General features: G+C 48.8%; 1 protein-coding gene and 1 non-coding gene across 5 annotated transcripts in view; one reads left to right on the plus strand and one right to left on the minus strand.

Moving 5' to 3' along the window:
• Positions 1-24,573, plus strand: part of LOC129643287 (elongation factor-like GTPase 1) — a 55,411-nt gene that overhangs the window by 19,590 nt on the left and 11,248 nt on the right. For all 4 annotated transcript variants that reach the window (XR_008710219.1, XM_055567606.1, XM_055567607.1 and 1 more), the window contains one exon: positions 22,919-23,054. Coding sequence is in view for 3 of the 4 variants with exons in the window: in XM_055567606.1 (XP_055423581.1) it covers positions 22,919-23,054 (136 nt within the window). In the remaining variant the exon portion in view is untranslated. The remainder of the gene's footprint in view (positions 1-22,918; positions 23,055-24,573) is intronic.
• Positions 9,653-9,771, minus strand: LOC129645148 (5S ribosomal RNA). Its single transcript, XR_008711237.1, has one exon. It is a non-coding gene; the product is annotated as a 5S ribosomal RNA (ribosomal RNA).

A 24,573-nucleotide genomic window follows, 5' to 3' on the forward strand; every position in this document is an offset into this window, starting at 1 on the left:
GCCTGATCAGAACAGTAAGTGACAGTACGTATTTGTGCCCCTGTTGAGGAGATACTGTTTTCTTAAAAGAAGGAAATTTCATTAGAAAAAAAAAAAAATCATGAGTGAGCAAGCAACAACATGCATACATAAATTATATATAAATTATGTATTGTTATATACATGAGTTGTGCACTCGTGTCTGACTCTTTGCGACCCCATGGACTGTAGCCTGCCAGGCCCCTCTGTCCAGAGGATTCTCCAGGCAAGAATAGTGGAGTGGGTTGCCATTCCCTTCTCCAGAGGATCTTCCCAACCCAAGGATCAAACCTGTGTCTCCTGCATTGCAGGCGGATTCTTTACCATCTTAGCCACCAGGGAAGCCCCGTTATATACATGTTGTGTATACAAATTTATTTATAATCTTATATAAAATGTTTTGTATGAAACAGTATAACATGTAAATGTATAAATTTATTTACATATAGCATAATAATATAGTTTATATTTTAATATCACTATAAACTTATATAAATAAATAGAAAACATATAAAAGTTGACATACAAAAGTTATAAATAATGTAATATAATAGAAACTAAACTTTTAGAAAAAATTTTTAAGATCTCTACCAAGTTAATATTTTTTGGATCAAATGGGAAATAAAGCTTTAAATAGGGAATTACTTTGCGTGGGATGGACCCTTGAGGCCAGCTCTTTCAGAATGTTGATGGCTTATAACCATGTGATATGAATTTTGCTTCTTGACTGGGTATTTTTCTCTCTTGTGACTCTCAGTGAGAGCAGGCACTGGGTTTTTATCTTCAGTAGTTTCTGTAGTGTCTCTTTTTGCTTCCAAGTTGCTGCCTGGTGCTCTTCATATTTCTGGTTCCAACCATAATTATCAGCTTCCTCTCCTCCAGCTTCTTATTGCTCCCACCAGGCTTTCAGTATTATAAGAGAATATCAGCCAATTGGACTTGGTTGTAGTTAACCGCTGGATGCTTTGGAAAATACAGAAGGTGCCTTGTAAGTTGCTGGTACTTTGAGAGTTGAACTCAAAGCTTAGATTGTGTAGGAACATACTGTTCCCTGCAAAAAGTATTTTTTGGGGGGTCCTTTATCCAGACACTGCAGATGGTGTAATATACAGCATCTTTATTTGTCCGGTGACTGCTCCCATTTGTCTGGGGTTTGCAGTAGAGCAGACCTGCTGCTAGCTGGTTTCTCTAAGGGCTGGAGAGAGCTAAGTAAGTGTATATGTATTTCCTGTTTAATCTTGGATGCTACAGAGCCTTTTTTGGCCAGTTCTGGCTGTAGGGTTTATTTGCTTCATGAGCAATAGGAACTTACAGTGAAGGGCTGAAGCAGAGTTTATTGTTGGCACAGGTGCAATGGACAGCTGGCGCCTGTTTCCTTGGCCAGTGTTCCTCTTGTTTTACGCTTGCAGAATTAAGAAAGGGATTGATAGCACGAATTCTCATTCATATGAATGTAGGGAAAGTTGGACAGGAACACAGGCGAGACTGCTTGGCTTTGAATCCCAGCTTTACTTGTTACCTGTGTGATATCTCGTGCTTCATTATGCTTTTCCGTGAAAGGGGGAAGATAATTAGTACCTACCTTGTAAGAGAGTTGAAGTGAATTCAGAGCACGTTGAACAGTACCTGACACAGAAACACCCAAATGCTAGCTAGACTCATACTTATTTCTGTTGTTATGAATAATGTGAACAGTTGCTTTTCTTTCAGAATTGACCACTTTGCCAAAATCTACAGTCAAAAAACTGACATCTGAAAGGAAGTTCTTTTGAAAACATTGTGGGGAGATTATTATAGAAATATGAAGGCTAAGAAGATTATAAAGGTGGATCAGGTAATGTGGTCTATTGTCCCTGTTGATCGATGGTCACTTTCTTGCCCTGTGAAAACCTGCACTGTAACACACTTGTAATTTGCCTCAGTTTATGTGAGTCAGTTTATGGGAGATTTTCTACTGTATATATTTGGCTAAAGCTCATGTGTCTTATGTCCAATTATTGAGTTCTTTATCAGGATTAAAGGACTGTGTGTTGTTGTTGTTGTTGTTTTCCTTTTTAAGAGGAGCAGAAAGCCCAGTCCTGGGCCGGTGAACTTGAAGACACATATTTTGCATCATGCATTTGTGTGTCCCCTCCCTAAAGAGGAGGTATCTTGTAGACGTCACTGTGTGGCCTGTATTCCTAGCCTCAGCCGAGGCCTCTTCATTGAACGCCAGTCACCATGCATTGCTGATGGTTGAGGCAGGTACTCCCTGGAGCGCTTCATTCTGTCGGTGGAGGTCTTGTAGGGCTGCTGAGTCACCTAGCCTCAAAGGAAGACTTTTTTTTTTTTTTTAATGTAAAATTAAGAATGTTATAAATGTATTCTCATTGAAGAGCATGTATATTCCTTTTAGAAGGTATTCCTTAGTATAAAGCTACGGGAAAGAAAAAAAATACCAGAGGCCAACACTGCTAATGGTATGGTTTTCATTTCTTTCATTCTTTCTGTTTAGATAACATATATCCCTCGATTGAGATTTTGCTGTTTATACAATGTAGCCATTTATGCACTTGATATAGTATTGTGACCATCTTTCCTTGTCATTGAAAGTTGTTTATAAAGAAGGTTTATAAAGAGTACAGTGTGTAGATTCCTTAAAAAACTGGGAACAGATCTACCATATGACCCGGCAACCCCAGTCCTACGCATATACCCTGAGAAACCGTAAATGAAAAAGACACAGATACCCCAGCTGTTCACAGCAGCACTATTTACAATAGCCAGGGCATGGAAGCAACCTGCTACTGCTGCTGCTAAGTCGCTTCAGTCGCGTCCGACTCTGTGCGACCCTATAGACGGCAGCCCACCAGGCTCCCCCGTCCCTGGGATTCTCCAGGCAAGAACACTGGAGTGGGTTTCCATTTCCTTCTCCAATGCATGAAAGTGAAAAGTGAAAGTGAGGTCGCTCAGTCGTGTCTGACCCTCGGCAACCCCATGGACTAGCTACCAGGCTCCTCCATCCACGGGATTTTCCAGGCAAGAGTACTGGAGTGGGGTGCCATTGCCTTCTCTGGAAGCAACCTAGAAGTCCATTAGTAGAGGAATGGATAAAGATGTGGTACATTTATACAATGGAATATTAGTCATAAAAAAGAACAAATTTGAGTCAGTTATAGTGAGGTTTATGAACTAGAGCCTATTAATACAGAGTGAAGTAAGAAAGAGAAAAATATAGTATATTAATGCATATATATGGAATCTAGAAAAATGGTATTGATGAACCTATTTGCAGGGAAGGAATGGAGACACAGATGTAGAGAATGGACTTGTGGACACAGGGAGGGGGAGAGGAACGAATGGAGAAAGTAGCATTCACAAAACATTGTAAAAATTTAAAAAATAAACAAAAAATAAATTTAAAAAGGAGCCAGTGGAGTGAAGTAGCAAAGAGCATAGTTTGAGAATCTGATTCTCTTTGTCTCAGTTCCACCGCTTTCTAGTTCTGTGACATTTGTCTGTTTCTTCCCTCTGCAAATTGAAGATAGTAATATTTATCTCATGGAGTGATTATGATAATCATATGAAATATCCAAGAAAAGGCTTAAGAGCAATTCCTGTCATGTAATAAACACCCTGTTACATCATTATCATTCATGTAATCATTCTCCTAAGATTGAACATAGTTTTTATTTCTGTTTCTCAAATATTTTGATATTTTAAGTAAAGCTGCAATATGCAATAGGCATCTTGATACATACATTTTTAGGCCTTTATGATTTTTTTTTTTAGACCAGTCATTCGAAGGTAATGACTTAATTTCCCAATACCTTGCCAGTAGCTCTTGAGAAAGAGTGTTTCAGTTTATATTCCACCTCTCAATATTCCATGAGAGTATCCATCTCAAAGTGCTCATGCTGTGATTTTGTATAGTTTGATAAGAGAAATAGTACGGGTTTTGTTTTTTTTAATATCTCCTTCCTTGAAGTTAAACAGTGTTCACATTTTAAGAACATCCTTTAGAATGAAGTCCATGGACATTTTAGAGTGGAGTTTTAGCTCTCAGCTTGGGTACCATGTGTTCTTTTGATGGCAGTGGGAGGGCAGCTGCAGTGCTGCATCCACCTCCCCTCCCCCGCACCCCGAGTGGTTTTGTGTGTGGTGTTCACAGTTTGGAACGAGAAGAGTGAGTTGTAACCAACTATGGATTATTGGCTGTTTAAAGCATTCAAATAGCTACTTTCCTCCACTTTGTTGTTGAATAAGTATTTTCTAGTAGAAATGAAGCATTGATAATAAAGCACATCAAGAATGAATACGTTAGATAGTGATGAGATATTCAGAAATTTTAAACCCATACGTCCTTTTTTTTTTTTTAATAGGCAAAAGGAAAGAAACCTTCATTTGTACAGTTGATCCTGGAAAATATATGGAGTTTGTATGATGCTGTCTTGAAAAAGTTAAGACTGTTATAAATGTTTTTCTCTGGGCAGTATAATTTGCAGTTTGACGAGTTACCCTTCCAAAAGCTAGGTAGACTGGGAAAGTGAAGAAAGCCTTTATAGAGGCTTTGATTACCAAGCTTGGAAACCATTTAAAGGCGTATGTGTAACCCAATTACAGGGTGACGGGAGGGACAGAACAGAAATATTTTATAGACTGCTGAGGCAAAGAGATAAAAGGATGGGAAGAAACATCAGACTTTAATTTTTACAAAGTCAGTTTAAAGTAGTAGAAAAGCTGCTTGATATTGAGGATCACTCATGGGGTCACTTAGGGAAGAAACCTTGCCTGATACAAGTGGAAAAGAAAGTTTGCTTTAGTAAATTTCCAGGTTGTTCCAGCAGTGGAATAATGATTTTTGGTTTTAGTATTTATTTATAAAATCACTTTACCAGTTGACATAGCGTGTTTAAGACGATTGTGGAATGGTGCTTCATGGGACATTTTCAAGAGTTCATTTGGAAGTGAAAAATAGAGGTTGAGCAGTTTAATCCTATGGCAGGAGCCCCCCTCCAGCATTTTTGTTTTTTTATAGGCAAGTAGTGCATTAGGAGAAGGCAGTGGCACCCCACTCCAGTACTCTTGCCTGGAAAATCCCATGGACGGAGGAGCCTGGTGGGCTGCAGTCCATGGGGTCGCTAAGAGTCGGACACAACTAAGTGACTTCACTTTCACTTTTCACTTTCATGCATTGGTGAAAGAAATGGCAACCCACTCCAGTGTTCTTGCCTGGAGAATCTCAGGGATGGGGGAGCCTGGTGGGCTGCCATCTATGGGGTCGCATAGAGTCCATATGGACACGACTGAAGCAACTTAGCAGCAGCAGCAGCAGCAGTGCATTAGGATTAAATGTATCATGTAATGTGTTTCTCTTCCTCACTGCCCCTTTGTATCTTTATGTGATCTTTCTCTCTCCTCATCTCCCATCCACCCATCTCTTGTTTACTATAGTGACAAAGAAAAAACTGATAAAATTGTGACTTCTTTAGGATTAAAAATCAGAGCCCGAGAGGCATGGCATTCAGATCCTAGAGTTCAGATCAATGCTATCTGCAGCCAGTGGCTGCCCATATCTAAGCTGTTCTTGGTATCCTTTATATTAATAGTTGTTGATGAAATCATAGATTTGACAGAACAAGAAAAAACAGTATGTTATTGGCCATCAGAAGGTCCTCTGAAAATAACGTATGCCAATTCAGAAACCCCAGGTTTCTGGGATTACTTAATATTTTACCATGAAACTGTATTAAATACTTTAGAAATGAATATATTAATATTAATTAAGATTAATACCAGTCTGAATGTTCTTAAAAAACATTTCAAGTTTTTGTTTCTGAATACATAAAATCAAAACCCTTAGACTAAGATTTACATAGAAGTAGATACTTTAGATGTTTGTGTTAGGATCATGGTTCATTTTAACCCATATTTTCTTTACCTTGTTGATACTGCCTCTCAAATTAGTAATTCCAGAAGGACTTGATTTTTAAGTGGCTTACCTTAACTAAAGTCATTTTGTAGGTGAATTTAGACTATCTTCTTTTTTTTATTTTTTTATTTTTTAAAAGACTTATGTGGACCAATTTTAGCGTCTTTATTGAATATTTTACACATTGCTTTTGTTCTGTTTTGCGTTTTGGTTCTTTGGCCGAGAGGCATGTGGGATCTTAGCTCCTTGACCAGGGATCGAACTCACACCCCCTGCATTGGAAGGTGAAGTCTTAACCATTGGATCTCCAGGGAAGTCCCAACCAAAGTAATTTTATAGAGGAATTTAGACAATTAATACCTTCTTGTCATTGATCTGTGTGTACTTAGCAGTACCCAGGGGTTGGGCTAAGGGTGCAGTGTCTGGGGAGTGGGCCAACAGTGGACCACGGAGCTGTAGTAAACACAGACCCCTGTGGTGACCTAGCTCTGTTGGAGGACCTGCTGGTATTGCGGCTAGTGGCTGATGGTGGTTTTACGCCAGTTGATAGAGACTGACATTGTATGAAGGTGTTGAGGACTGGGTCACAGGCATCCAAGCTCCTGAGCTCTGCTGTCCTTCCTTGTTTGTTCTGTAGGGTGTCAGTGTTAGAGTGTGCCATGAGCACCCTTGCTGGGCTCTAGAGTGTCCACAAACTCCCTGAGATTGTATCCATGTTTTGAGATGTTACTTACAGAGTATTGCCTTACAGCCCAGGCATCCTATAGACATATGTTGTTACTTCAGTATTTCCTGCACAGGGTGAAGAGCACTTGTTCAGGCTTTTGAATCCTTAACAGCAGACTTCAGCTATGGTGTGTAAGAAGCTTCCCAGTCCCCTCAACCTTACAGCTGAGAGAGTGGAGAAACTGATGTGTGCAGGATCACAAACTTTTGATTCTTTCTTACCAGAAACCCAGGCCCTGAAAGCAGGTGAGGTAAAGACTAACACACCAGACAATGTATTTTTGGTCATCCTAAGTCAAGACTACTCTAGACCAACTTGCTGAATGCTAGCTTGCAAAATGGCCAAATAGCCAACGCCCCTGGTAAACAATTTCACAAACATTTCTCCAGTTGCTTTTTGTTTTCTAACATTTCGGTTTCACCAGAGCCATTTTGCTTGTGAGTGGAGTAAGGAGACCTGAGACCTCTCCCTTTTGCCCAGATCACAGTTCATAATCTTAGCATCATGCTCTATTCCATCCTTTCAGTTCACTTCAGTTCAGTTGCTCAGTTGTGTCGGACTCTCTGCGACCCCATGAATTGCAGCACGCCAGGCCTCCCTGTCCATCACCAACTCCTGGAGTTCACCCAAACTCATATCCATTGAGTCGGTGATGCCAACCAGCCATCTCATCCTCTGTCGTCCCCTTCTCCTCCTCCTCCCAATCCCTCCCAGCAATAGGATCTTTTCCAATGAGTCAACTCTTTGCATGAGGTGGCCAAAGTATTGGAGTTTCAGCTTTAGCATCAGTCCTTTCAAAGAACACCCAGGACTGATCTCCTTCAGAATGGACTGGTTGGATCTCCTTGCAGTCCAAGGGACTCTCAAGAGTCTTCTCCAACACCACAGTTCAAAAGCATCAATTCTTTGGTGCTCAGCTTTCTTCACAGTCCAACTTTCACATCCATACATGACCACTGGAAAAACCATAGCCTTGACTAGATGGACCTTAGTTGGCAAGTAATGTCTCTGCTTTTGAATATGCTATCTAGGTTGGTCATAACTTTCCTTCCAAGGAGTAAGCATCTTTTAATTTCATGGCTGCAGTCACCATCTGTAGTGATTTTGGAGCCCCCCAAAATAAAGTCTGACACTGTTTCCACTGTTTCCCCATTTATTTCCCATGAAGTGATGGGACCAGATGCCATGATCTTCGTTTTCTGAATGTTGAGTTCTAAGCCAGCTTTTTCACTCTCCTCTTTCACTTTCATCAAGAGGCTTTTTAGTTCCTCTTCACTTTCTGCCATAAGGGTGGTATCATCTGCATATCTGAGGTTATTGATATTTCTCCTGGCAATCTTGATTCCAGCTTGTGCTTCTTCCAGTCCAGCGTTTCTCATGATGTACTCTGCATATAAGTTAAATAAGCAGGGTGACAACATATAGCCTTGATGTACTCCTTTTCCTATTTGGAACCAGTCTGTTGTTCCATGTCCATTTCTAACTGTTGCTTCCTGACCTGCATATAGGTTTCCCAAGAGGCAAGGCAGGTGGTCTGGTATTCCCATCTCTTTCAGAATTTTCCAGTTTATTGTGATCCACACAGTCAAAGGCTTTGGCATAGTCAATAAAACAGAAATAGATGTTTTTCTGGAACTCTCTTGCTTTTTCCATGATCCAGCGCATGTTGGCAATTTGATCTCTGGTTCCTCTGCCTTTTCTAAAACCAGCTTGAACATCTGGAAGTTCACAGTTCATGTATTGCTGAAGCCTGGCTTGGAGAATTTTGAGCATTACTTTCCTAGCATGTGAAATGAGTGCAATTGTGCAGTAGTTTGAGCATTCTTTGGTATTGCCTTTCTTTGGGATTGGAATGAAAACTGACCTTTTCCAGTCCTGTGGCCACTGCTGAGTTTTCCAAATTTGCTGGCATATTGAGTGCAGCACTTTCACAGCATCATCTTCCAGGATTCGAAATAGCTCAACTGGAATTCCATCACTTCCAGTAGTTTTGTTCGTAGTGATCCTTTCTAAGGCCCACTTGACTTCACATTCCAGGATGTCTGGCTCTAGGTCAGTAATCACACCATCGTGATCATCTCGGTCATGAAGATCTTTTTTGTACAGTTCTTCTGTGTATTCTTGTCACCTCTTCTTAATATCTCCTGCTTCTGTTAGGTCCATATCATTTCCGTCTTTTATCGAGCCCATCTTTGCATGAGATGTTCCCTTGGTATCTCTAATTTTCTTAAAGAGATCTCTGGTCTTTCCCATTCTGTTGTTTTCCTCTATTTCTTTGCATTGATCACTGAGGAAGGCTTTCTTATCTCTTCCTGCTATTCTTTGGAACTCGGCATTCAGATGCTTATATCATTCCTTTTCTCCTCTGCTTTTCTCTTCTCTTCTTTTCACAGCTATTTGTAAGGCCTCCCCAGACAGCCATTTTGCTTTTTTGGCATTTGTTTTCCATGGGGATGGTCTTGATCCCTGTCTCCTGTACACTGTCACAAACCTCCGTCCATAGTTCATCAGGCAGTCTATCAGATCTAGTCCCATAAATGTATTTCTCACTTCTACTGTGTAATCATAAGGAATTTGATTTAGGTCATACCTGAATGGTCTAGTGGTTCTCCCTACTTTCTTCAATTTAAGTCTGAATTTGGCAATAAGGAGTTCATGATCTGAGCCACAGTCAGCTCCTAGTCTTGTTTTTGTTGACTGTATAGAGCTTCTCCAACTTTGGCTGCAAAGAATGTAATCAATCTGATTCCATCCTCTCAGGTAGCCACAAATGTGTTCCTGAGGTAAATGTGTCTCCAGGGCCTGTGTAACAGTGATTCCAGGGTGCGTGTTCCCTTTTGAAGCCCCGCACATGCTCGTCCCATGAGAGGGAACCTTATTTGCCTCTGAGCCCAGTGTGGTGCTAGCGGCCAGGGGCAGGTGGGGCTTGCTGCGCCAGCAGCGCTGGGATGGTGGTGGTGTAGGGGGGCGGGGGCTAAAGGAGAGGGAAGGCAAAAAGCCTACAGCACCCGGTATTCCCAGGCGGTCTCCCATCCAAGTACTAACCAGGCCCGATCCTGCTTAGCTTCCGAGATCAGACGAGATCGGGCGCGTTCAGGGTGGTATGGCCGTAGACGGAGGCGGCTGCCGCTGGGCGCCCTAAGAGCCCTGCGCTGTGCCTCCCTTTCGCTCTGACCTGCCAGTCGGGCTGGCCAGCTGCACCTCTCCACGGGGGCACGTGCTGTACTTGAGCCTCACCACCCTTGACCGGACTCCAGCCTGCCAACGCCGCCACGGCCCCGAACACTTCCACCGAACACTTCCACCGCCCCCCCCACTGGGCCAGCAACCGCCTGGCCGGGCCCGGGGGCCAGGAGGGCTTCTGGGACCCCCAGCTGCCGGGCATGGGTGCGTGCGTGCGGGGCCTGGGGGGTGGGGTGAGGGGCACGGAGGTCTCGGCGCCCTCCCGTCCTGGGCCTCTCCAGGCCCGCCCCGCTCGGCGGGCCTCCCCCAATCCCGTTCGCTGCTCAGGGCCACTAGGCCTGGAGGTGTCTGGCTTAGGGGCCCGCGATCCTCGGAGCCTCCTGCGTGCCTAGGCGCAGCCCAGCTGGGGCCCTGAGCGCTCATCCTGCCCGGCACCTGCCTGGTGCCCAAACCCCCAGGAGCCATGGCGGCGCGGTTGACCTGAGCGCCTCAGCCCCGCCCCTTCACCCTACCGAGGCCACCCCCTTGTCTCCACGCCTCCGGCCAAGCACATAACCTTCCTGAAAGAGCAGACGAGCGACAGGCTGGCCCAGGGACAGATGCCCAGACAGTCACACGCACCCACGCGAAGGGAGACAGCCGGCCGGCCGCACCTCTCCACGGGGGCGCGCACTGTGCCAATGCCACCACGCCTCCTGAACACTGCCACCCCCCCGGGCCAGCAACCGAGGGGAGCCCACCCCCCACAGCCCGCCCGCCTCTAAGCCTTCCCATTTATAGTTTTTAACAACGTAGTTTAACAACGGGCTCCTTCAATATATTCTATACTGTTTTCTTTCTCATATATATATTTTAACCGATCCATCTTTCAGTTCACTGATCCTCTCCTCGGCTACGTCCAATTTGAGGTTAAGCCCAGAGACTGAGTTCTTAAATTCAGTCACTGTTATTGTAAAGTTCTAGAGTCAGTTTTGATTCTCAGAAGTTTTTCCTTTTGTCAAGTGTATTTTTGAATTGGTGACATTTGCATCTGTTACTTCTAGCATACCTCTGATATGCTGATATACATCTGATACCTCTGGATCTGGTTCAGTTCTTTTTCTCTTGGTCCTGTTTGTTGTTACACCCTTTTTTGCTTTTTTGGTTGCATGTTGGACATTATGTTTGGAAAACCCTAGAGGTTCTGAGTGATGCTGTCTTCTCCAGGGTTTCCTCTGAGACAGACCTCCAGTGGGGACAGAGCTGTCTGTTTACTCAGGGCCTGAGGGACTTGAGGCTGGGTGGTCCTTGTAAGCTCAGTCTCAGTAGCCTTCACCCACCTACCCCCTTCCCCGCCCCCCCCCCCAACCCCGACCCCAGGGAGGAGCTTTGCAGCGTCTCCCTCTGGAAGCCTGGGCTGCCTCCCAGGACCCCCCTTATCATCAGGTCCTGAAGCCCACCGTCTGTCTCCTGAGCACCACGAGGTGACTGATACTCAGCGCTCAGCTGGTTTGGGCAGAGTGTTGGCTATGTTTTCTGACATCCTGCCTTGTCAGGCCTGCGCTCGAATTTTTGTCTTCCCAGCCCAAGGAACCGTAAAGAGTTGTGTTAGCCAGCCCCTTCTGCTTGACTTTTTCCCTGCATTTTCTTCGCAGAGTCGGCTTTGTTCAGATGCCCCGAGGGAAGGAGCGGCCCTCTCAGTCTCCAGCTCCCTCAGTGGGCTTCTCTTTTGTTTGAAATCTTGGATTGTGGCTGCCTAAGGACCTCTTTGGACGGGGGAGCCTGGTGGGCTGCCGTCTATGGGGTCGCACAGAGTCGGACACGACTTAGCAGCAGCAGCAGCAAGGACCTCTTTTAAACTGTATTTAGCTTTTCTAGCTCTTGGTAGGCTGACCTCCAAGCTGCTTGTGTCTGTCACTGGAAGTGGGGACGCCCTGGGTGCCTTCTGTCATCTGAATCCACATGTAACAGTCACAGTAATTGTATTGATCAAGTTTATTTGATACCGGGGAAAAGAAGAACCAGGGGTCCTTGCTTGGTACCCACGGTTGTGTTTCTGATCAGAATCCCCAGCTTGCCTGGGCTGTTTCAGTGCCACGTTGAACTTGGGAAAGAGGTGGAGCAAGCGGCCCACGTGGCCTGGAGACAGAGGAGCCAGTCTGCCCTCTTCCCCTGCCCCTGCCGGTCCAGGGCAGGCCTTGGGATGACGGGCTGCTGGTGGTGGAGAAGGCTGAGGAGGGAGGGGTTATGTGACCTGTATTTTGTGACATGGTCACATGTGGGCTTTCTTTTTCAGTTTGAAAAAAATGACTGCTTTTAGTCTTCCCTCCAGTTTCACGTTAAGGTTGAAAATGAAGATTTTATTCTTAGAGTTGAGCACAGTGATTTTACAGTCTTTTTGAAAGCAACAATTGAGGTTTTAAAAACACACCTCAGAGAACTCCAGTAGATAAAGCCAAAACAAAAGAACGTGTTCAGGGTGAACTGCAGCGGGACCCCAAACTGTACTCTGTCTCTCCCAGCATCTGTAATCGCTGAGATGGCTGGATATAGGACCCCAAGCACCCTGGGGACCGAGGTCCTCAAGTGACAGCAGAGGTCCGGGCTGAGCCAGGAGCAGTGTGGCCTGTGCCCTGGCGAGTGGAGAGCCTCGAGGGTGGGAGTGGGGCCAGGAGAGAGGTGGGAGAGTTGGGGGTGGAGGGTGGGGCAGCACCTGGCAGGGTCTGGGAGGCGCTGGCTGTCGCGGCTCGAGGCAGGGACACCCCTGAACCTCCACTGTGCAGCCCTCACGGGGCAGAGTTATCTGGCAGCCCAGGGTCAAAGTTAAGAGGGCGAGTTCGCCACAGCTTGAATGAACCCCTGTACCCACAGTAGGTTCATTTTAACTGCCTGGAGTGAGTTTGGTCAAGCCATTGCTGAGCTCGAGTGAGGGAAGTCAGTCAGGGGGGACCGAGCTCAGGGTGAGAGTGAAGGGCAGCTAGTGTGGTGAGTCCTCCTCAGCTGGGTGGGTTCTGCGGACGCCCTTGAGTTCAGGGGTGCCCTTTCAGTAGCCTCACTGGAGGCTTGTTTGGAGGGTAGAGCGGGCAGAAGCCCACTCAGAAGATGTGCTCATTCCCGGGGTGGTGGTTTCTGAAGCAGTTTATACTGCTTGGTTCGACTGTGACCCAGTACCTTGAGGGTCATGTTTGACAGGGGGCCTGAGCCATGGGCACGGCCTGCCTTCTCCCGCACCCCACACTCACCTGTCATCTTTTTGGCAGCCCCTATCCCCCTCTCTGCACTCTTGACGGTGGGCCTGAGCCCAGCCCCCTTGTTACCACGGAGCCCCTTGTGACTGAGCGGGTTCCAGTTCTGGGCTCCTGGGAGATGTGCTGGAGGCAGAGCCTTCGTGCCATTTCTCCTTGAGACAGAAGTGCTGGTGGTCATAGTTTGAGAGCGGTGTGTGAGAGAGTGGTGTGTGAGAGCGGTTTGTGTGAGCGCGGTGGTCGTAGTGTGAATAGCGGTGGTTGTAGTGTGAGATCAGTGATGATAGCTCAGGAGCCAAGGTATCCTACTGTGAAACAGCGGTTGCCCCCAAATGGGGGGCTGCCCCCATCCACGAGGATGGGTCGCAGAAGGGCCTGCCTGTGGGTGCTTTTTCAGTGCTGCAACCCCAAGGCAAAGGCCAAGACTAGGAAGAACTTGGCCTCGGCCCAAGTCCTGGAAGCAGAGTGGCCTGAGGTGAGAGCAGCTGGGGGCTGGGCCCGTCGGATTGGCCCTCACCTGGCAAAGCGTTGGGGTTGTGGTTCATTTTGTTAGCATGATTGTGGGCCGTGTCAGCCAGGGCGTTTTGGCCTTAGTGGGCAGGATCGACCCCAGCAGTTTACCTTCTAAGAGGTTGTGCAGGTTCTGCGTGGAGGATGGGCGGGGGGCCCACAAGAAGGGAAACACTGGCTGGAGGAGTCATTGGGGACTGAGCTATCGAGTCAGTCCTTGAAGCAGAAAGGCTAAACACCTTAATGTCTCCCTTCTTCCAAAGAAAGGATATACGGGCTGGATGAGTCTCTGGGGCATGAGGATCGAACTAGAGAGTCAGTCCTTGAAGTAGAAAGGCTAAGCCCGTTAATGTCTCCCATCTTACAAAGCACAGACCAGTGTGTCCAGTATTTTAATGACTGGTACCTACTGCTTACGTGTATAACATACACCCTCATAGCTTCACATGTCTACTACATACATCTTACAAGTGCTGGGCACTGTTCTGGGTGCTGGACACTCAGTATGTAGTAGGGGATACCTAGCCCAGGATCTTTTTATTTCTGCAAAGAAAAATAGAAGAACGAAAGACTCCGAGTGTTCGGTTTGAGCAAGTTCACCAAGTGGATGGCCCCGCGTACACGCAAATTGTGGTAAAATACATATAACATAAATTTAACATTTTAATCAGTTGATTGAATGACTGAGTGACTTCAGTGGAGTCAGGTTAACAGAGGCCTTGGGGTGCCATCAGCCTTTTTCCCAGAGGAACACTCCAAAGCCTCGTGGCCTTGTAGACCTTCCCTTTTTTATTCACTCTCCCCAGTGGTTCTAGGTCACTGGTCTGTGTGTCATTTAAGGATCTCTTTATCCACTTTGTTGTTAGGTTTATGTTTTGGAAAGCTTCTCAGACGTCCCTGGACCTTGAGAAGGCAGGCTTGGATTCTGGGTTCTCCCCTGCCACGTGCCTGTCAGGTCGAGGTGGAGGCTGAAGGCCGGTCTGAGTTGTGGTGGTCTGTGTGGTCTTGGGGTCAGTGGATCCCCTCTTCTCTGGAGGGGCAAGGAGATTCTTTGTGTGGAGCCTGGAGAGACTTGACAGGGTCAGTCTTCACAGTCTCACTCTCTTTTTAATTTATGTTTGCATTTAGTTTCTCATTTAACTGTTTTCTAAGAGTTTCCAACTCCTACTGAAGAACTAAAAATATGCAGGGAGCAGCTTCTTAGAAGAAGAAATCGCTGAGCTGAAAGCGGAAAGAAACAACACCAGGGTCAGTAGGGGGATTCTCCTGTGTTGACATTTGCCCCGCGGGGGTCACTGCTGGCCTCCGTGTTGCTGTCTTTCTGAAAGTCTGTCTGATTTTCAAGTCATTTTTCACATCTTCCCTCTGAGCAGACCAGGGTGGATCAGTTCGGGATTCTCATACCTTGCTTCAAATTTATGATGAGAGCTAATGTAATTTTAGTACATTTGAGGGGGGAGTTCTCTTAACTTACATTTTTGTCCACACTACACTTTGTGTGGGATCTTACTTCCCCGACCAGGGATTAAAACCCATGACCCCTGCAGAAGTGTGGAGTCTTAACTACTGGGCCCCTTGGGAAGTCCACTCTATCTTTAGACTGAACTGGCAGGATTCCGACGTGCCTTAGCATGTTTCTGGCTATAGCATGAGGCTGAGAGGAGTTATTGGCCCTGAAGTCAAGCATGATGGTGCTCCTTTGGCCCTGCCCTGCAGCTGCTGCTGGAGCACCTGCAGTGCCTGGTTTCCTGGTACGTGCCGTCCCTCCGGATGATGGCGGGCAAGCGGCAGGCCCAGTCCCTAGCCGGCATGACCAGCAAGGTATAGGTGCTCAGGGCGCGGAAATTGCTCTTTGAGCACCACGAGGCCCTGGACGAGAAGGTACCAGCCACCCGGCCGTCCTGGATTTGTACACTTGCTGCCTTGTTAGGTGGATGATGCATGTATTTATGTACCTAGTTGACTTTTGAGCTTCTTGAATTCTTGAATATAAATTTTTTCTGTAAGAAGTCAGAGTTTTATATGGTTAAAAAGTGTTGCCTGCATACATGCTCAGTCATGTCCGAATCTTTGCGACCCTGTGGACTGTAGCCCACTACACTCCTCTCTTCATGGGGCTTCCCAGGCATGAATACTGGAGTGGGTGGCCATCTTCTACTCCAGGGGATCTTCCCGACCCAGGGATCGAACCTGCCCTCTTGCATTGTCAGGCGGATTCTTTACCACTGAGTCACCTGGGAAGCCCCCAGTTAAAAAGTATTAGTTAGTATAAATATCTTAAGATTTATTATATTCTGTATATCATAAAAACTGGGTAATAGAATTAATTTAGGATAACATTTTGTTCTCTCAAACTTAGAATTTAAAGCTATTAACAAGCAGATTTTCTTGACGTTAAGATCAATGAGAGACATTAAAGGTATTCTGTTACAGTATCCATATATTAGGGTGAGTATACAGTAAGAAGTGTACTAACCTATATACACATACCAACACACAGTGACTCAGCCCCTTTTATTTGAGTTGAGAGCGCAATTACAAGTAGCACTCGAAAGGTGTAGTTTGTTAGAAGAAGAATTAGGTGCCACACATAAAGAGGTAAGTTTCATCAGTCGTCGTGTAATTTCAGTTACTGCTGCTACTGCTGCTAAGTCACTTCAGTCGTGTCGGACTCTGTGTGACCCCATAGACGGCAGCCCACCAGGCTCTCCCACCTCTGGGATTCTCCAGGCAACAACACTGGAGTGGGTTGCCATTTCCTTCTCCAGTGCATGAAAGTGAAAAGTGAAAGTGAAGCCACTCAGTCGTGTCCGAATCTTAGCGACCCCATGGACTGCAGCCAACCAGGCTCCTCTGTCCATGAGATTTTCCAGGCAAGGGTTTGTCATTTGTATCCTTGCATTTTAAAAAAGAATGAAGGCTATAGTGGTGGGTATCAGATGTTATTTATCTTTCTGATTGAGGGCCTGCCCACCTGAGTTATTTTAATGACTAGTAAACTAGCCTTGTGGCTCAGAGCTCCAGGATCTCTTAAGTACCCCATTGTCCAGGAGAAGACAAATTCTGACTCTAATCACCTGGTTGTATTCGGGATGGATAGCATCACCATGTATTTTCTTTTTATGTTGTGTTTTCAGTTTAGAGTTGAATTTTTCCAGGTGGAGTTTTGCTGTCTTTACTTATTTCTTTACTCTGATTCATTTTTTTTTTGGTTTTAGCAGATGATTCTTAAAGAGGAGAATAACCAGGAAAAGATATTAACGGACGGGGTGCTTGATGTAAATCACGAGCCAGAAAACATGCCAAGCGCCATTGGAAAAGCAAGTCCTTGGTCTCGCTCTCTTTCTGGTTCTCGTCTTACTGTCCAGTCTGTGCGGGGCTGTTGGGACCTCTCACTGATGCACCATGTAGGTCTGAGCGGCCGTGAGGGTCCTGTGAGCTCCCAGAGCACAGAAGGCAGTTTTGACCTCACCGATTGCCTGGAAGTGCTGTTTTCCCTCCCTCCCAAAACCAGGCTGTCTAAGGCTTCCTTTTCCCCTTAGAGATCCTCTGACGGCTGTCTAAGCCACGAGGAAGACCTGGCTAAGGTGATCGAGCTCCAGGAAGTCATAGACAAGCAGTCGCAAGAGCAGAGCCAGATGAAAGAGCGCCTGGCAACCCTGTCTGCCCACGTGACAGAGCTGGAGAAGGACCTGGACACGGCCAGGAGGGACCTCCTCAAGTCCGAGGAAGTGAACATAAAACTGCAGCAGGACGTCTGCGAAGTGAGTGATGGCGGCCATGTCTGTTGTCCTGAGGTGGAATGTGGGTCTCTTGTTCTCCCAGGGATCTCAGCCTTGGGATGGCTGCGTGAGTAAGAGCAGAGCTCTGGCGAGACCACAGCTGGCTGCCTCCCCGCCTCTGCATCGAGGTCTCTGGGGTAGAAGAGGCCTGGTCCAGGCTGTCCGTTGGCAGTGGACCAACATGAGGGCAGCCCTGGCACTGTGCTACAGCCTGGGTGTGGACTTCTCATTTCTACAAGTTCCAGGGGGCCCAGTGTGCTCCTTTTTCAAAAACTCATTTATTCATTCATTCATTCATTCATTTATTGGCGTATAGTTGCTTTACACTGCTGTGTCAATTTCTGCTGTACAGCAAATTGAATCAGTCATATTTCTATCCATCTATCTATGTGTCTCCCTCTCTTTTAGATTTCCTGCCCATTTACTTCACCACAGAGCACTGAGTAGACTTCCCTGTGCTGTACACTACGTCCTTACTCATTGACTTTATGCGTAGTATCAGTACTGTATATATGTCAACCCCAGTCTCCCGGTTCATCCCCCCTTCCACCTGCCTGTTGAATGTGTTCCTGATGCTGAAATTTCCTTCTGATTCATTCAGGCGAGTCTGGTGACGTCTGTGGAGCCCGTTATCTCGGAGAGATGGGAGCATGCTGTGTGGGCTCTGCTGAGGCAGCTTGCCTGGCCATCTTCTCTAGTTTTCCGAGGTTCCGCTCCTTGAAGGGATGTGTGACAGTGATACCGGTGGTCAGACAAGTCGAGTGGCATTTGCTCACTGTCAGATCCTCAGGCCCGAGCTGTGTAACCATGTGGAATCATGATGTTTCTGGCGGTCATGTCTGCGGGTGTCGTGATTTATGAGAAACTCCCTAGCGGTCGCTGTGAAAACAGAAGAGTGCTGGGGGCTCAGGCCGCCCCCTGTGAGCCTCACCTCTCCTCTGTGGGCAGACAGACAGCTCCCACCCTGCCCCCCCTGCCCCATGAGACCGTCTCAGAGAGAACCCCTCCAACATGTGGTACAGCAGGTGTACTTGTTTAGTAGCTTGGTGTGAGTGATTCTGTGTGAGAACTCAAAACAGAAATATTTGCACGTTTATATAACCTATTCACAATACTCTTTGGCAACAGGAGGAGATTAGGTGGCAGAGTTTAATACGTATAGAATTCAGGAAAAAGCGTTTTCTTTCACTTTTAATGTTAGGACTTTGTCCACATGGGACAGGAGTTGCACCAGCAGCAAGTTCTGGTCCTGGTTTAAGCGTTTCATACATGTGGTGTAACTGCTTTAGAAAAAACTAGGCTTGAGAAGGCTGGCCCGGTTGTGTTACATTTTGACTTCTGTTTCCACTCGTTAATATTCTTGCTTTAATTCTGAGGAAATTGCATGAGACTTTTCCAACTTTTACCCGAGGAAACGAGCCTCAGAGCTCCCCGTTGGATCTGTTGAAGGTCCCTCCCTGTTCTGGGTCAAGCCCGCCTGTATGGTGTAGCAGACAGAGGTCCTGACTTCATGCCAGATACCTTCCCTCCTGGAATTCTTGCAATAACAGGGTAGTTTAGGATACTTTTTGTTTGCTGTTTGGGTTTATTATGTAGAAAAGAAGCTTGGTAAACCGAATGGCTGGACAGAACGTTAAGGCAAATGGGTGCCAATCGTGGCAAATGTGACCTTTGAGGTAGGCGCATTTTTGCTCACGTCCGAGAAAACTGCCGTGTCTATGACTTTAATTTTGAGGACGTAACCTTTATGTCCAACCAGTCCATTCTGAAGGAGATCAGCCCTGGGATTTCTTTGGAAGGAATGATGCTAAAGCTGAAAGTCCAGTACTTTGGCCACCTCATGCGAAGAGTTGACTCACTGGAAAAGACTCTGATGCTGGGAGGGATTGGGGGCAGGAGGAGAAGGGGACAACAGAGGATGAGATGGCTGGATGGCATCACTGACTTGATGGATGTGAGTCCGAGTGAACTCCGGGAGTTGGTGATGGACAGGGTGGCCTGGTGTGCTGCGATTCATGGGGTCGCAAAGAGTTGGACACGACTGAGCGACTGATCTGATCTGATCTGAACCTTTATGTTTGATTTGAAACTTAGGACGACCTCAGTGATAAACTTGAAAATGAAATTGCAAATAAGGATTCTAGGCATCGATAGGTAATGGCCTTTACTGAACTGTGTCTGACTTTTATAGTAGTGAATTACTGAGGAAGGAAGGTAAAGACCTTTTCATGTGACTCCTAGGTTGGAAATCAAGTCCCAGTGTAAAGTTCTTATGACCCTAAAATATTGCGTTCAAAAGTGTGGATGTACATCATGGTAAATCAGCTGTACTGGAAGGAAATACATTTTTAAAAAATTAGGGGTGACTGCAACTTACAGGTTTGAGTTATTTGGGACTTGGTTTAACCATTTTGTGGAATTCCATTCCGCTGCCTGAGGTGGAGGCTGAGCTGGCATAGAGAGGGTGGCCGCGCTCTCCAAGGTGCTGCTCTGGGTCCCTGGGGGGCGGGCGCGGGGAGGGCCTGTTCCCGGGCTGTCCCATCACACCCCTGCCCGTGCTCCTCAGTCCACACAGGAGCGCAGACACGGGGGTCGTGCTGCCCGTCTGAGATGGGAGCACTCCCTGAGTGTCAGGCAGCCCCCGCTTCTGTGTCATCCCTCGGTTAATTTCCCTCCAGTTTTGTCCCGTGTTCTGTGTGTCCCCAGGACGCTTCAACTCCGAATCACTGCTGCTTAGAGTTCAGTCAGCAATTCAAAGCCTAGCAGGATAGAGACCTAGAAAAATCCCATTCTCGTTTAAGAGATGGCCAGAATAGCTCTGTAATGAACACAGTTTTAAGTCTTTATCCATACACTTGTTGAAGAAGTCCCAGCAGGGCACATGCAGACCTGGGGCCCCACTCCCAGCTCGCCGTTCCGGGGACCTCGCAGGTGAGAGGCCGCGTCCCGCGGATGTGGCGCTGCTGGGGGCATCGTCTCTACTGCCAGCCAGCCAGCCACCCCATCCTTCTGGCGGGAAAGGTGTTGTCCCGCGCTGCCGGTGGCCACTGGCTGGGCATGGAGAGTCAGGCCGGGCCTGTGCTGGCACGGCTGTCAGGAGCGTTGCCTGGAGCTCAGTGAGCGGCTGAGGGGCCGTCCAGTGGCGGGCGGCAGGTGGTGTCAGTGCTCGCAGACCCTCCCAGAGCGGGGTCACTAACAGCCGCCAGGGGGCGCCCTTCCGCCTGTGATCTTCCTCTCCAGGCTTGGTTTCTCCTCTCCCCTGGCATCTCTGCTGTCCGTCCCGGTAGGCCTTGTAGTCCGACCTTTTGTCTTCCGGAAGCTCTGCCACTAAGGAGGCTAAACTGTTCGAATTTCCCTCCCAGCTTAGGAAGGTAGAACGTGTGCCTTGCGCATCCTGCACTTGCCGCTGCCTGCTGCCTGCGCTGGCTCACCACAGACAGTCCGAGGAGGGGGCGCAGCGGCCGAGGGTGCGGGCCCGGGGCTGGGGGGAGCACGTCTCCTCTCACCAGCCGGTCACCAGCACCCTCTGTGACCCACGAGTCACACTTGAAGTCACGCAGGCTGCGTGCGCAGGCGTGCGGGCATGCCCCCTGCAAACCCGGGGCCCGTGGTCCGCACAGAGCATGGCCCACTTGCTGTCAGGACAGGGTCGTTGCGAGCGGAGCTGACACTGTTCTTGGCCAAGGTGGGAGAGAGAGACGGCAGCATCGAGGAGAGGTTGTGCCAGAAGGAGGCCCAACTGGACGAAAGAACAAGGAGTTGCAGCGGGTTCGTGTGCTGACAGGGAGGCTGTGTCTGGGCGGGGGCCAGCGCTGCCTTTCTCCGTGGCTCCCGTCTGCTGCCGAGTGTGTGCGTGTGTGGCCCCATCTGCTGATCCAGGCACCCACCTCCTCGGGAGCACGGCCAGAGGTGGTCGCCCATAGGCGGTGGGCAGGGGCCAGGGCGTCCCCACGTTCAAAGAGTCTGCTTGTTGCTCTGACCAGCCAGTCCAGGGAGCTGCTTGGGATACAGGTGGATCTCACGACTGCTCCTCTGACAAACCTGAGGGTGCCAGCCCGGGGCCCATGAAACTGAAGGCATGGCGCCCAGATGTGGAGCCTGCTTGCCTTGGCCATGGCGCTGGAGTCCCACATGCCAAACTGCTGGCCCAGACACGGTGTGTGTGTAGGATGGCTGCTCCTAGGCAGGAGGAGAAGGAGAGCACATTCCCTGCAGAACGGATAGGTGACATGGTCGGATTGCTGGCAGAGCTCCTCCAGTGTGAGGGGCTGGTGCTGTCAGAGTTGGAGAACCCCTGCTCCCAGGGTGGACTGCGTAGACAGTGGAGGAAGAGAAGGTGGACATGGCCTCCTGCTCTTGGGGGTTTTTGGGTAATGAGGGCCCTGGTGCCAGGACCCGAGGCCTGGCATGGTTGGGGGGTTCAGATGGAGAAGCCTGGGGCCTGGTCACCAGTCCCCTGTGTGTCAGTGAGAGTGAGAGATAAGAAGAGGAAGCAGCTGTGGGGCAGGAGGGGCCGTTGTGCTCTGAAGACTGTGGGCCACAGCGGCTGGTGTGAGGGAGGGGTGTCTCCAGGAGGCAGCTCTTGAGGGGTCACGGCAGTGACTTAGCAGCACAGGTGGGGCCTCAGAGCGGGGCTTGCGGGCAGTGTGGGCTGGGTGGGGGGGCACTATGCTGGCTCAGGAGGAAGGGAGTGGGGACTGAAAACCTGGCTCACAGGCAGGGCAGGCTCGGCATATTTAGCAGGACCTCCCAGAGGAATTGGTCACCTTGTCTCTGAGACCTTCTCCCGGAGGAAAGAGCTTTGGGTGAGGAGGGGGAGAAAGATGGAGGCTGCACTCTGTGAGGGTCCGCAGTCCACGGCGGGACTGTGTCATACCCTGCATCAGTTCCCAAGTGTGCTCTGGTCCCAGGCCTTGTTTAGAAGTGGAGCAGAGAAAGGAGCCGTTCCGTCAGGAGGGAGGGGAGATGGGAGGGAAGACAGGCATGGCTCGGGGAGATTCCAGACTTCCATCTCCTGTGCAGCACAGTTTTCCTTGCAAAACCGTCGAGCAGAGCAGCGTGTGACCCTGAGCAAGCTGAGCTGGTGTTTGGCCCTGGCCTCTCTGCAGACGTATGGGGTGTCCTGTCCTCGGAGGAGGGCCCTGTCTCCCTGGTTTAGGGGCTCCTGCACATGAAGGCGCCACCCTCTTCCCAGAGACAAGACTAAGCAGAGCCCGGGTGGTCCTGCAGTGCAGGCGGCTCACAGTCAAGGGGGGGAGGGCCGCCCTGCCTCTCAGCAGGCCCCTGCTGAGTGAGCTCCTGGCACCAGCAGCCCCAGGCCTTAGCACTAAGCTCAGGGCCTGAGCATCTGTGCTGGGCCATGTTCAGCTCAGAGTCTGGTGACATGCTCACCTCTGCTTTAATGGGAGACACCAATGCGGCTCAGCTCCGAGCTGTGGGTCCAAGGCCTTTCTGCTGCAGGTTGTCTGAGGCGCCTTTAGAAGCAGTGAGAGTGGCTCTGGCTTGACTGACAGAGTGAGCTCTCTTTTCTTCTAATAGCACTCTTCTTTCCCGTGTGTTTCAGGCGACCTGACTTGGGCAGCGCTCTGGACCTCAGGTTCCCCATGGCGGAGTGGCCGGCAGACTCCTCCGGCAATGGGGCGGTGCTGTGGTGCCCCCAGAAAGGCCGGCTGGCAGTGCTGCGCAAAGAGCCGTCCAAGGCAAGGACCCCCGCCACCCCCTTCCCGTCCCTGGTGGGCACCTTGTGAGGCACCTGCCCCCTCACACTGTGGTCCTGAGATGGGTTTGGAACAAAGCGTTGATAGATCGCTTTACGTCTTCCCATGTTCCTTTTTCTGAGTAAGAGTTTAGTTTTAAGGCATGCTTTTTTTCCTTAAAATAACCAATTTTGATAACTTGTGGCCTACTGTGAGGCCCAGCATGGTACTATTTAGCACAGTTTTGAAATCGTCCTACGAGTAAATGAATACACATATCCATCAGCTTATAGTGAGAAGAATTCTCATTGGAAGTTTAAGTGCCTTTATATTTTCACCTCATTCATGGCATGTATTTTTTCATACATGTGTGTGTTTTGAGCTTCCATATTCAGTGAGCAGTTAGTTTAGGCCAGACATGGTCAGAAGTGGGACTCCAGCAGTGAATTAAAAACCGTGTGTGTTCTTTATCCACTGCTACGTAACGGATCACGGCAAAGCTTAGTGACTTCCCTGTGAGCAGCTCACAGTCCACAGTGCCTGTGCATTGTAGCAGGTGGGCCTGGTTCAGGGCCTCCTGAGGGCACAGACACGGGAAGGCCCCCCAGGGCTGGATGGCAGGCTTTCAGACTCACCTGGCTGCTGGGGACAGGCCCATGTCCCTGCTGTGTGGCTTTCCCATGGGCTGGCTTTCCTTGGAACACCTTCTGACAGTGAGAGCGCGGGGTTTAGCTCGGGGCCTTTCGTGCCCTGGTCTCGAGGCCGCACACCTTCACTTCTGTTTGTGAGAGTGAGCTGCGAAGTCCTGCCTCGCTCAGGGGCTGAGCAGGAGTTGCCCCTTCTGCCTCTTGAAGGGAGGAGGATGAAAGAATTTGTGGACCCCCTTTTAAACCCGTGAAACCTGCTGGACAATAATGAGCAGAGAAAGGAGACCAGAGTGCCCGAGTTGTCTGAGGAGGAGGGGACGATCGTGTGTGAACAGGGTGGCCAGCGAGGTGACACCAGGAGGGTGACCTTGAACCAGAGACCCGGAGGCAGGAAGAGAAGTAGCCTCTCGGAGATAGAAAAAGGGTCGTGTCAACCAGCGGGGACAAGGGAGAGGGCGGGCTGCATCAGGGAGGACCCCGGGCTCAGGCCTGAGCAGCTCGAGGCCAGAACCTGTTTCCTGAGGTGAGGAGGGCTGCTGGGGTGAGGAGCTAAGAGCGGGGCCTCAGCCCTGCCGAGGTGGACAAGCCCATGGGGTGTCCAGGGGACGTGTCAGGAGAGCAGCTGTTCTGGCCTGCATCCGGGAGAGGACTCACTCAACTCAGGGTGGACTTGGGGTTGTGGGCATACAGATGACATTTAAAGGCATGAGCATGGTAAAGTCACCAGGCATGTGCTGGTGGAGAGAGATGGGGTGCAAGGGTAGAGCCGTGGGGCACCCCGCATTGCAAGGTTGAGAAGGGGTGCAAGGGACTGAAGAATAACCCCAGGGAGGGTGGGGCCTGGAGCCCAGGGAGAGACATGCTGGGCGGGGCAT

Source organism: Bubalus kerabau, chromosome 2 (assembly GCF_029407905.1).
Source record: "Bubalus kerabau isolate K-KA32 ecotype Philippines breed swamp buffalo chromosome 2, PCC_UOA_SB_1v2, whole genome shotgun sequence".
NCBI classification, from domain to species: Eukaryota; Metazoa; Chordata; class Mammalia; order Artiodactyla; family Bovidae; genus Bubalus; species Bubalus kerabau.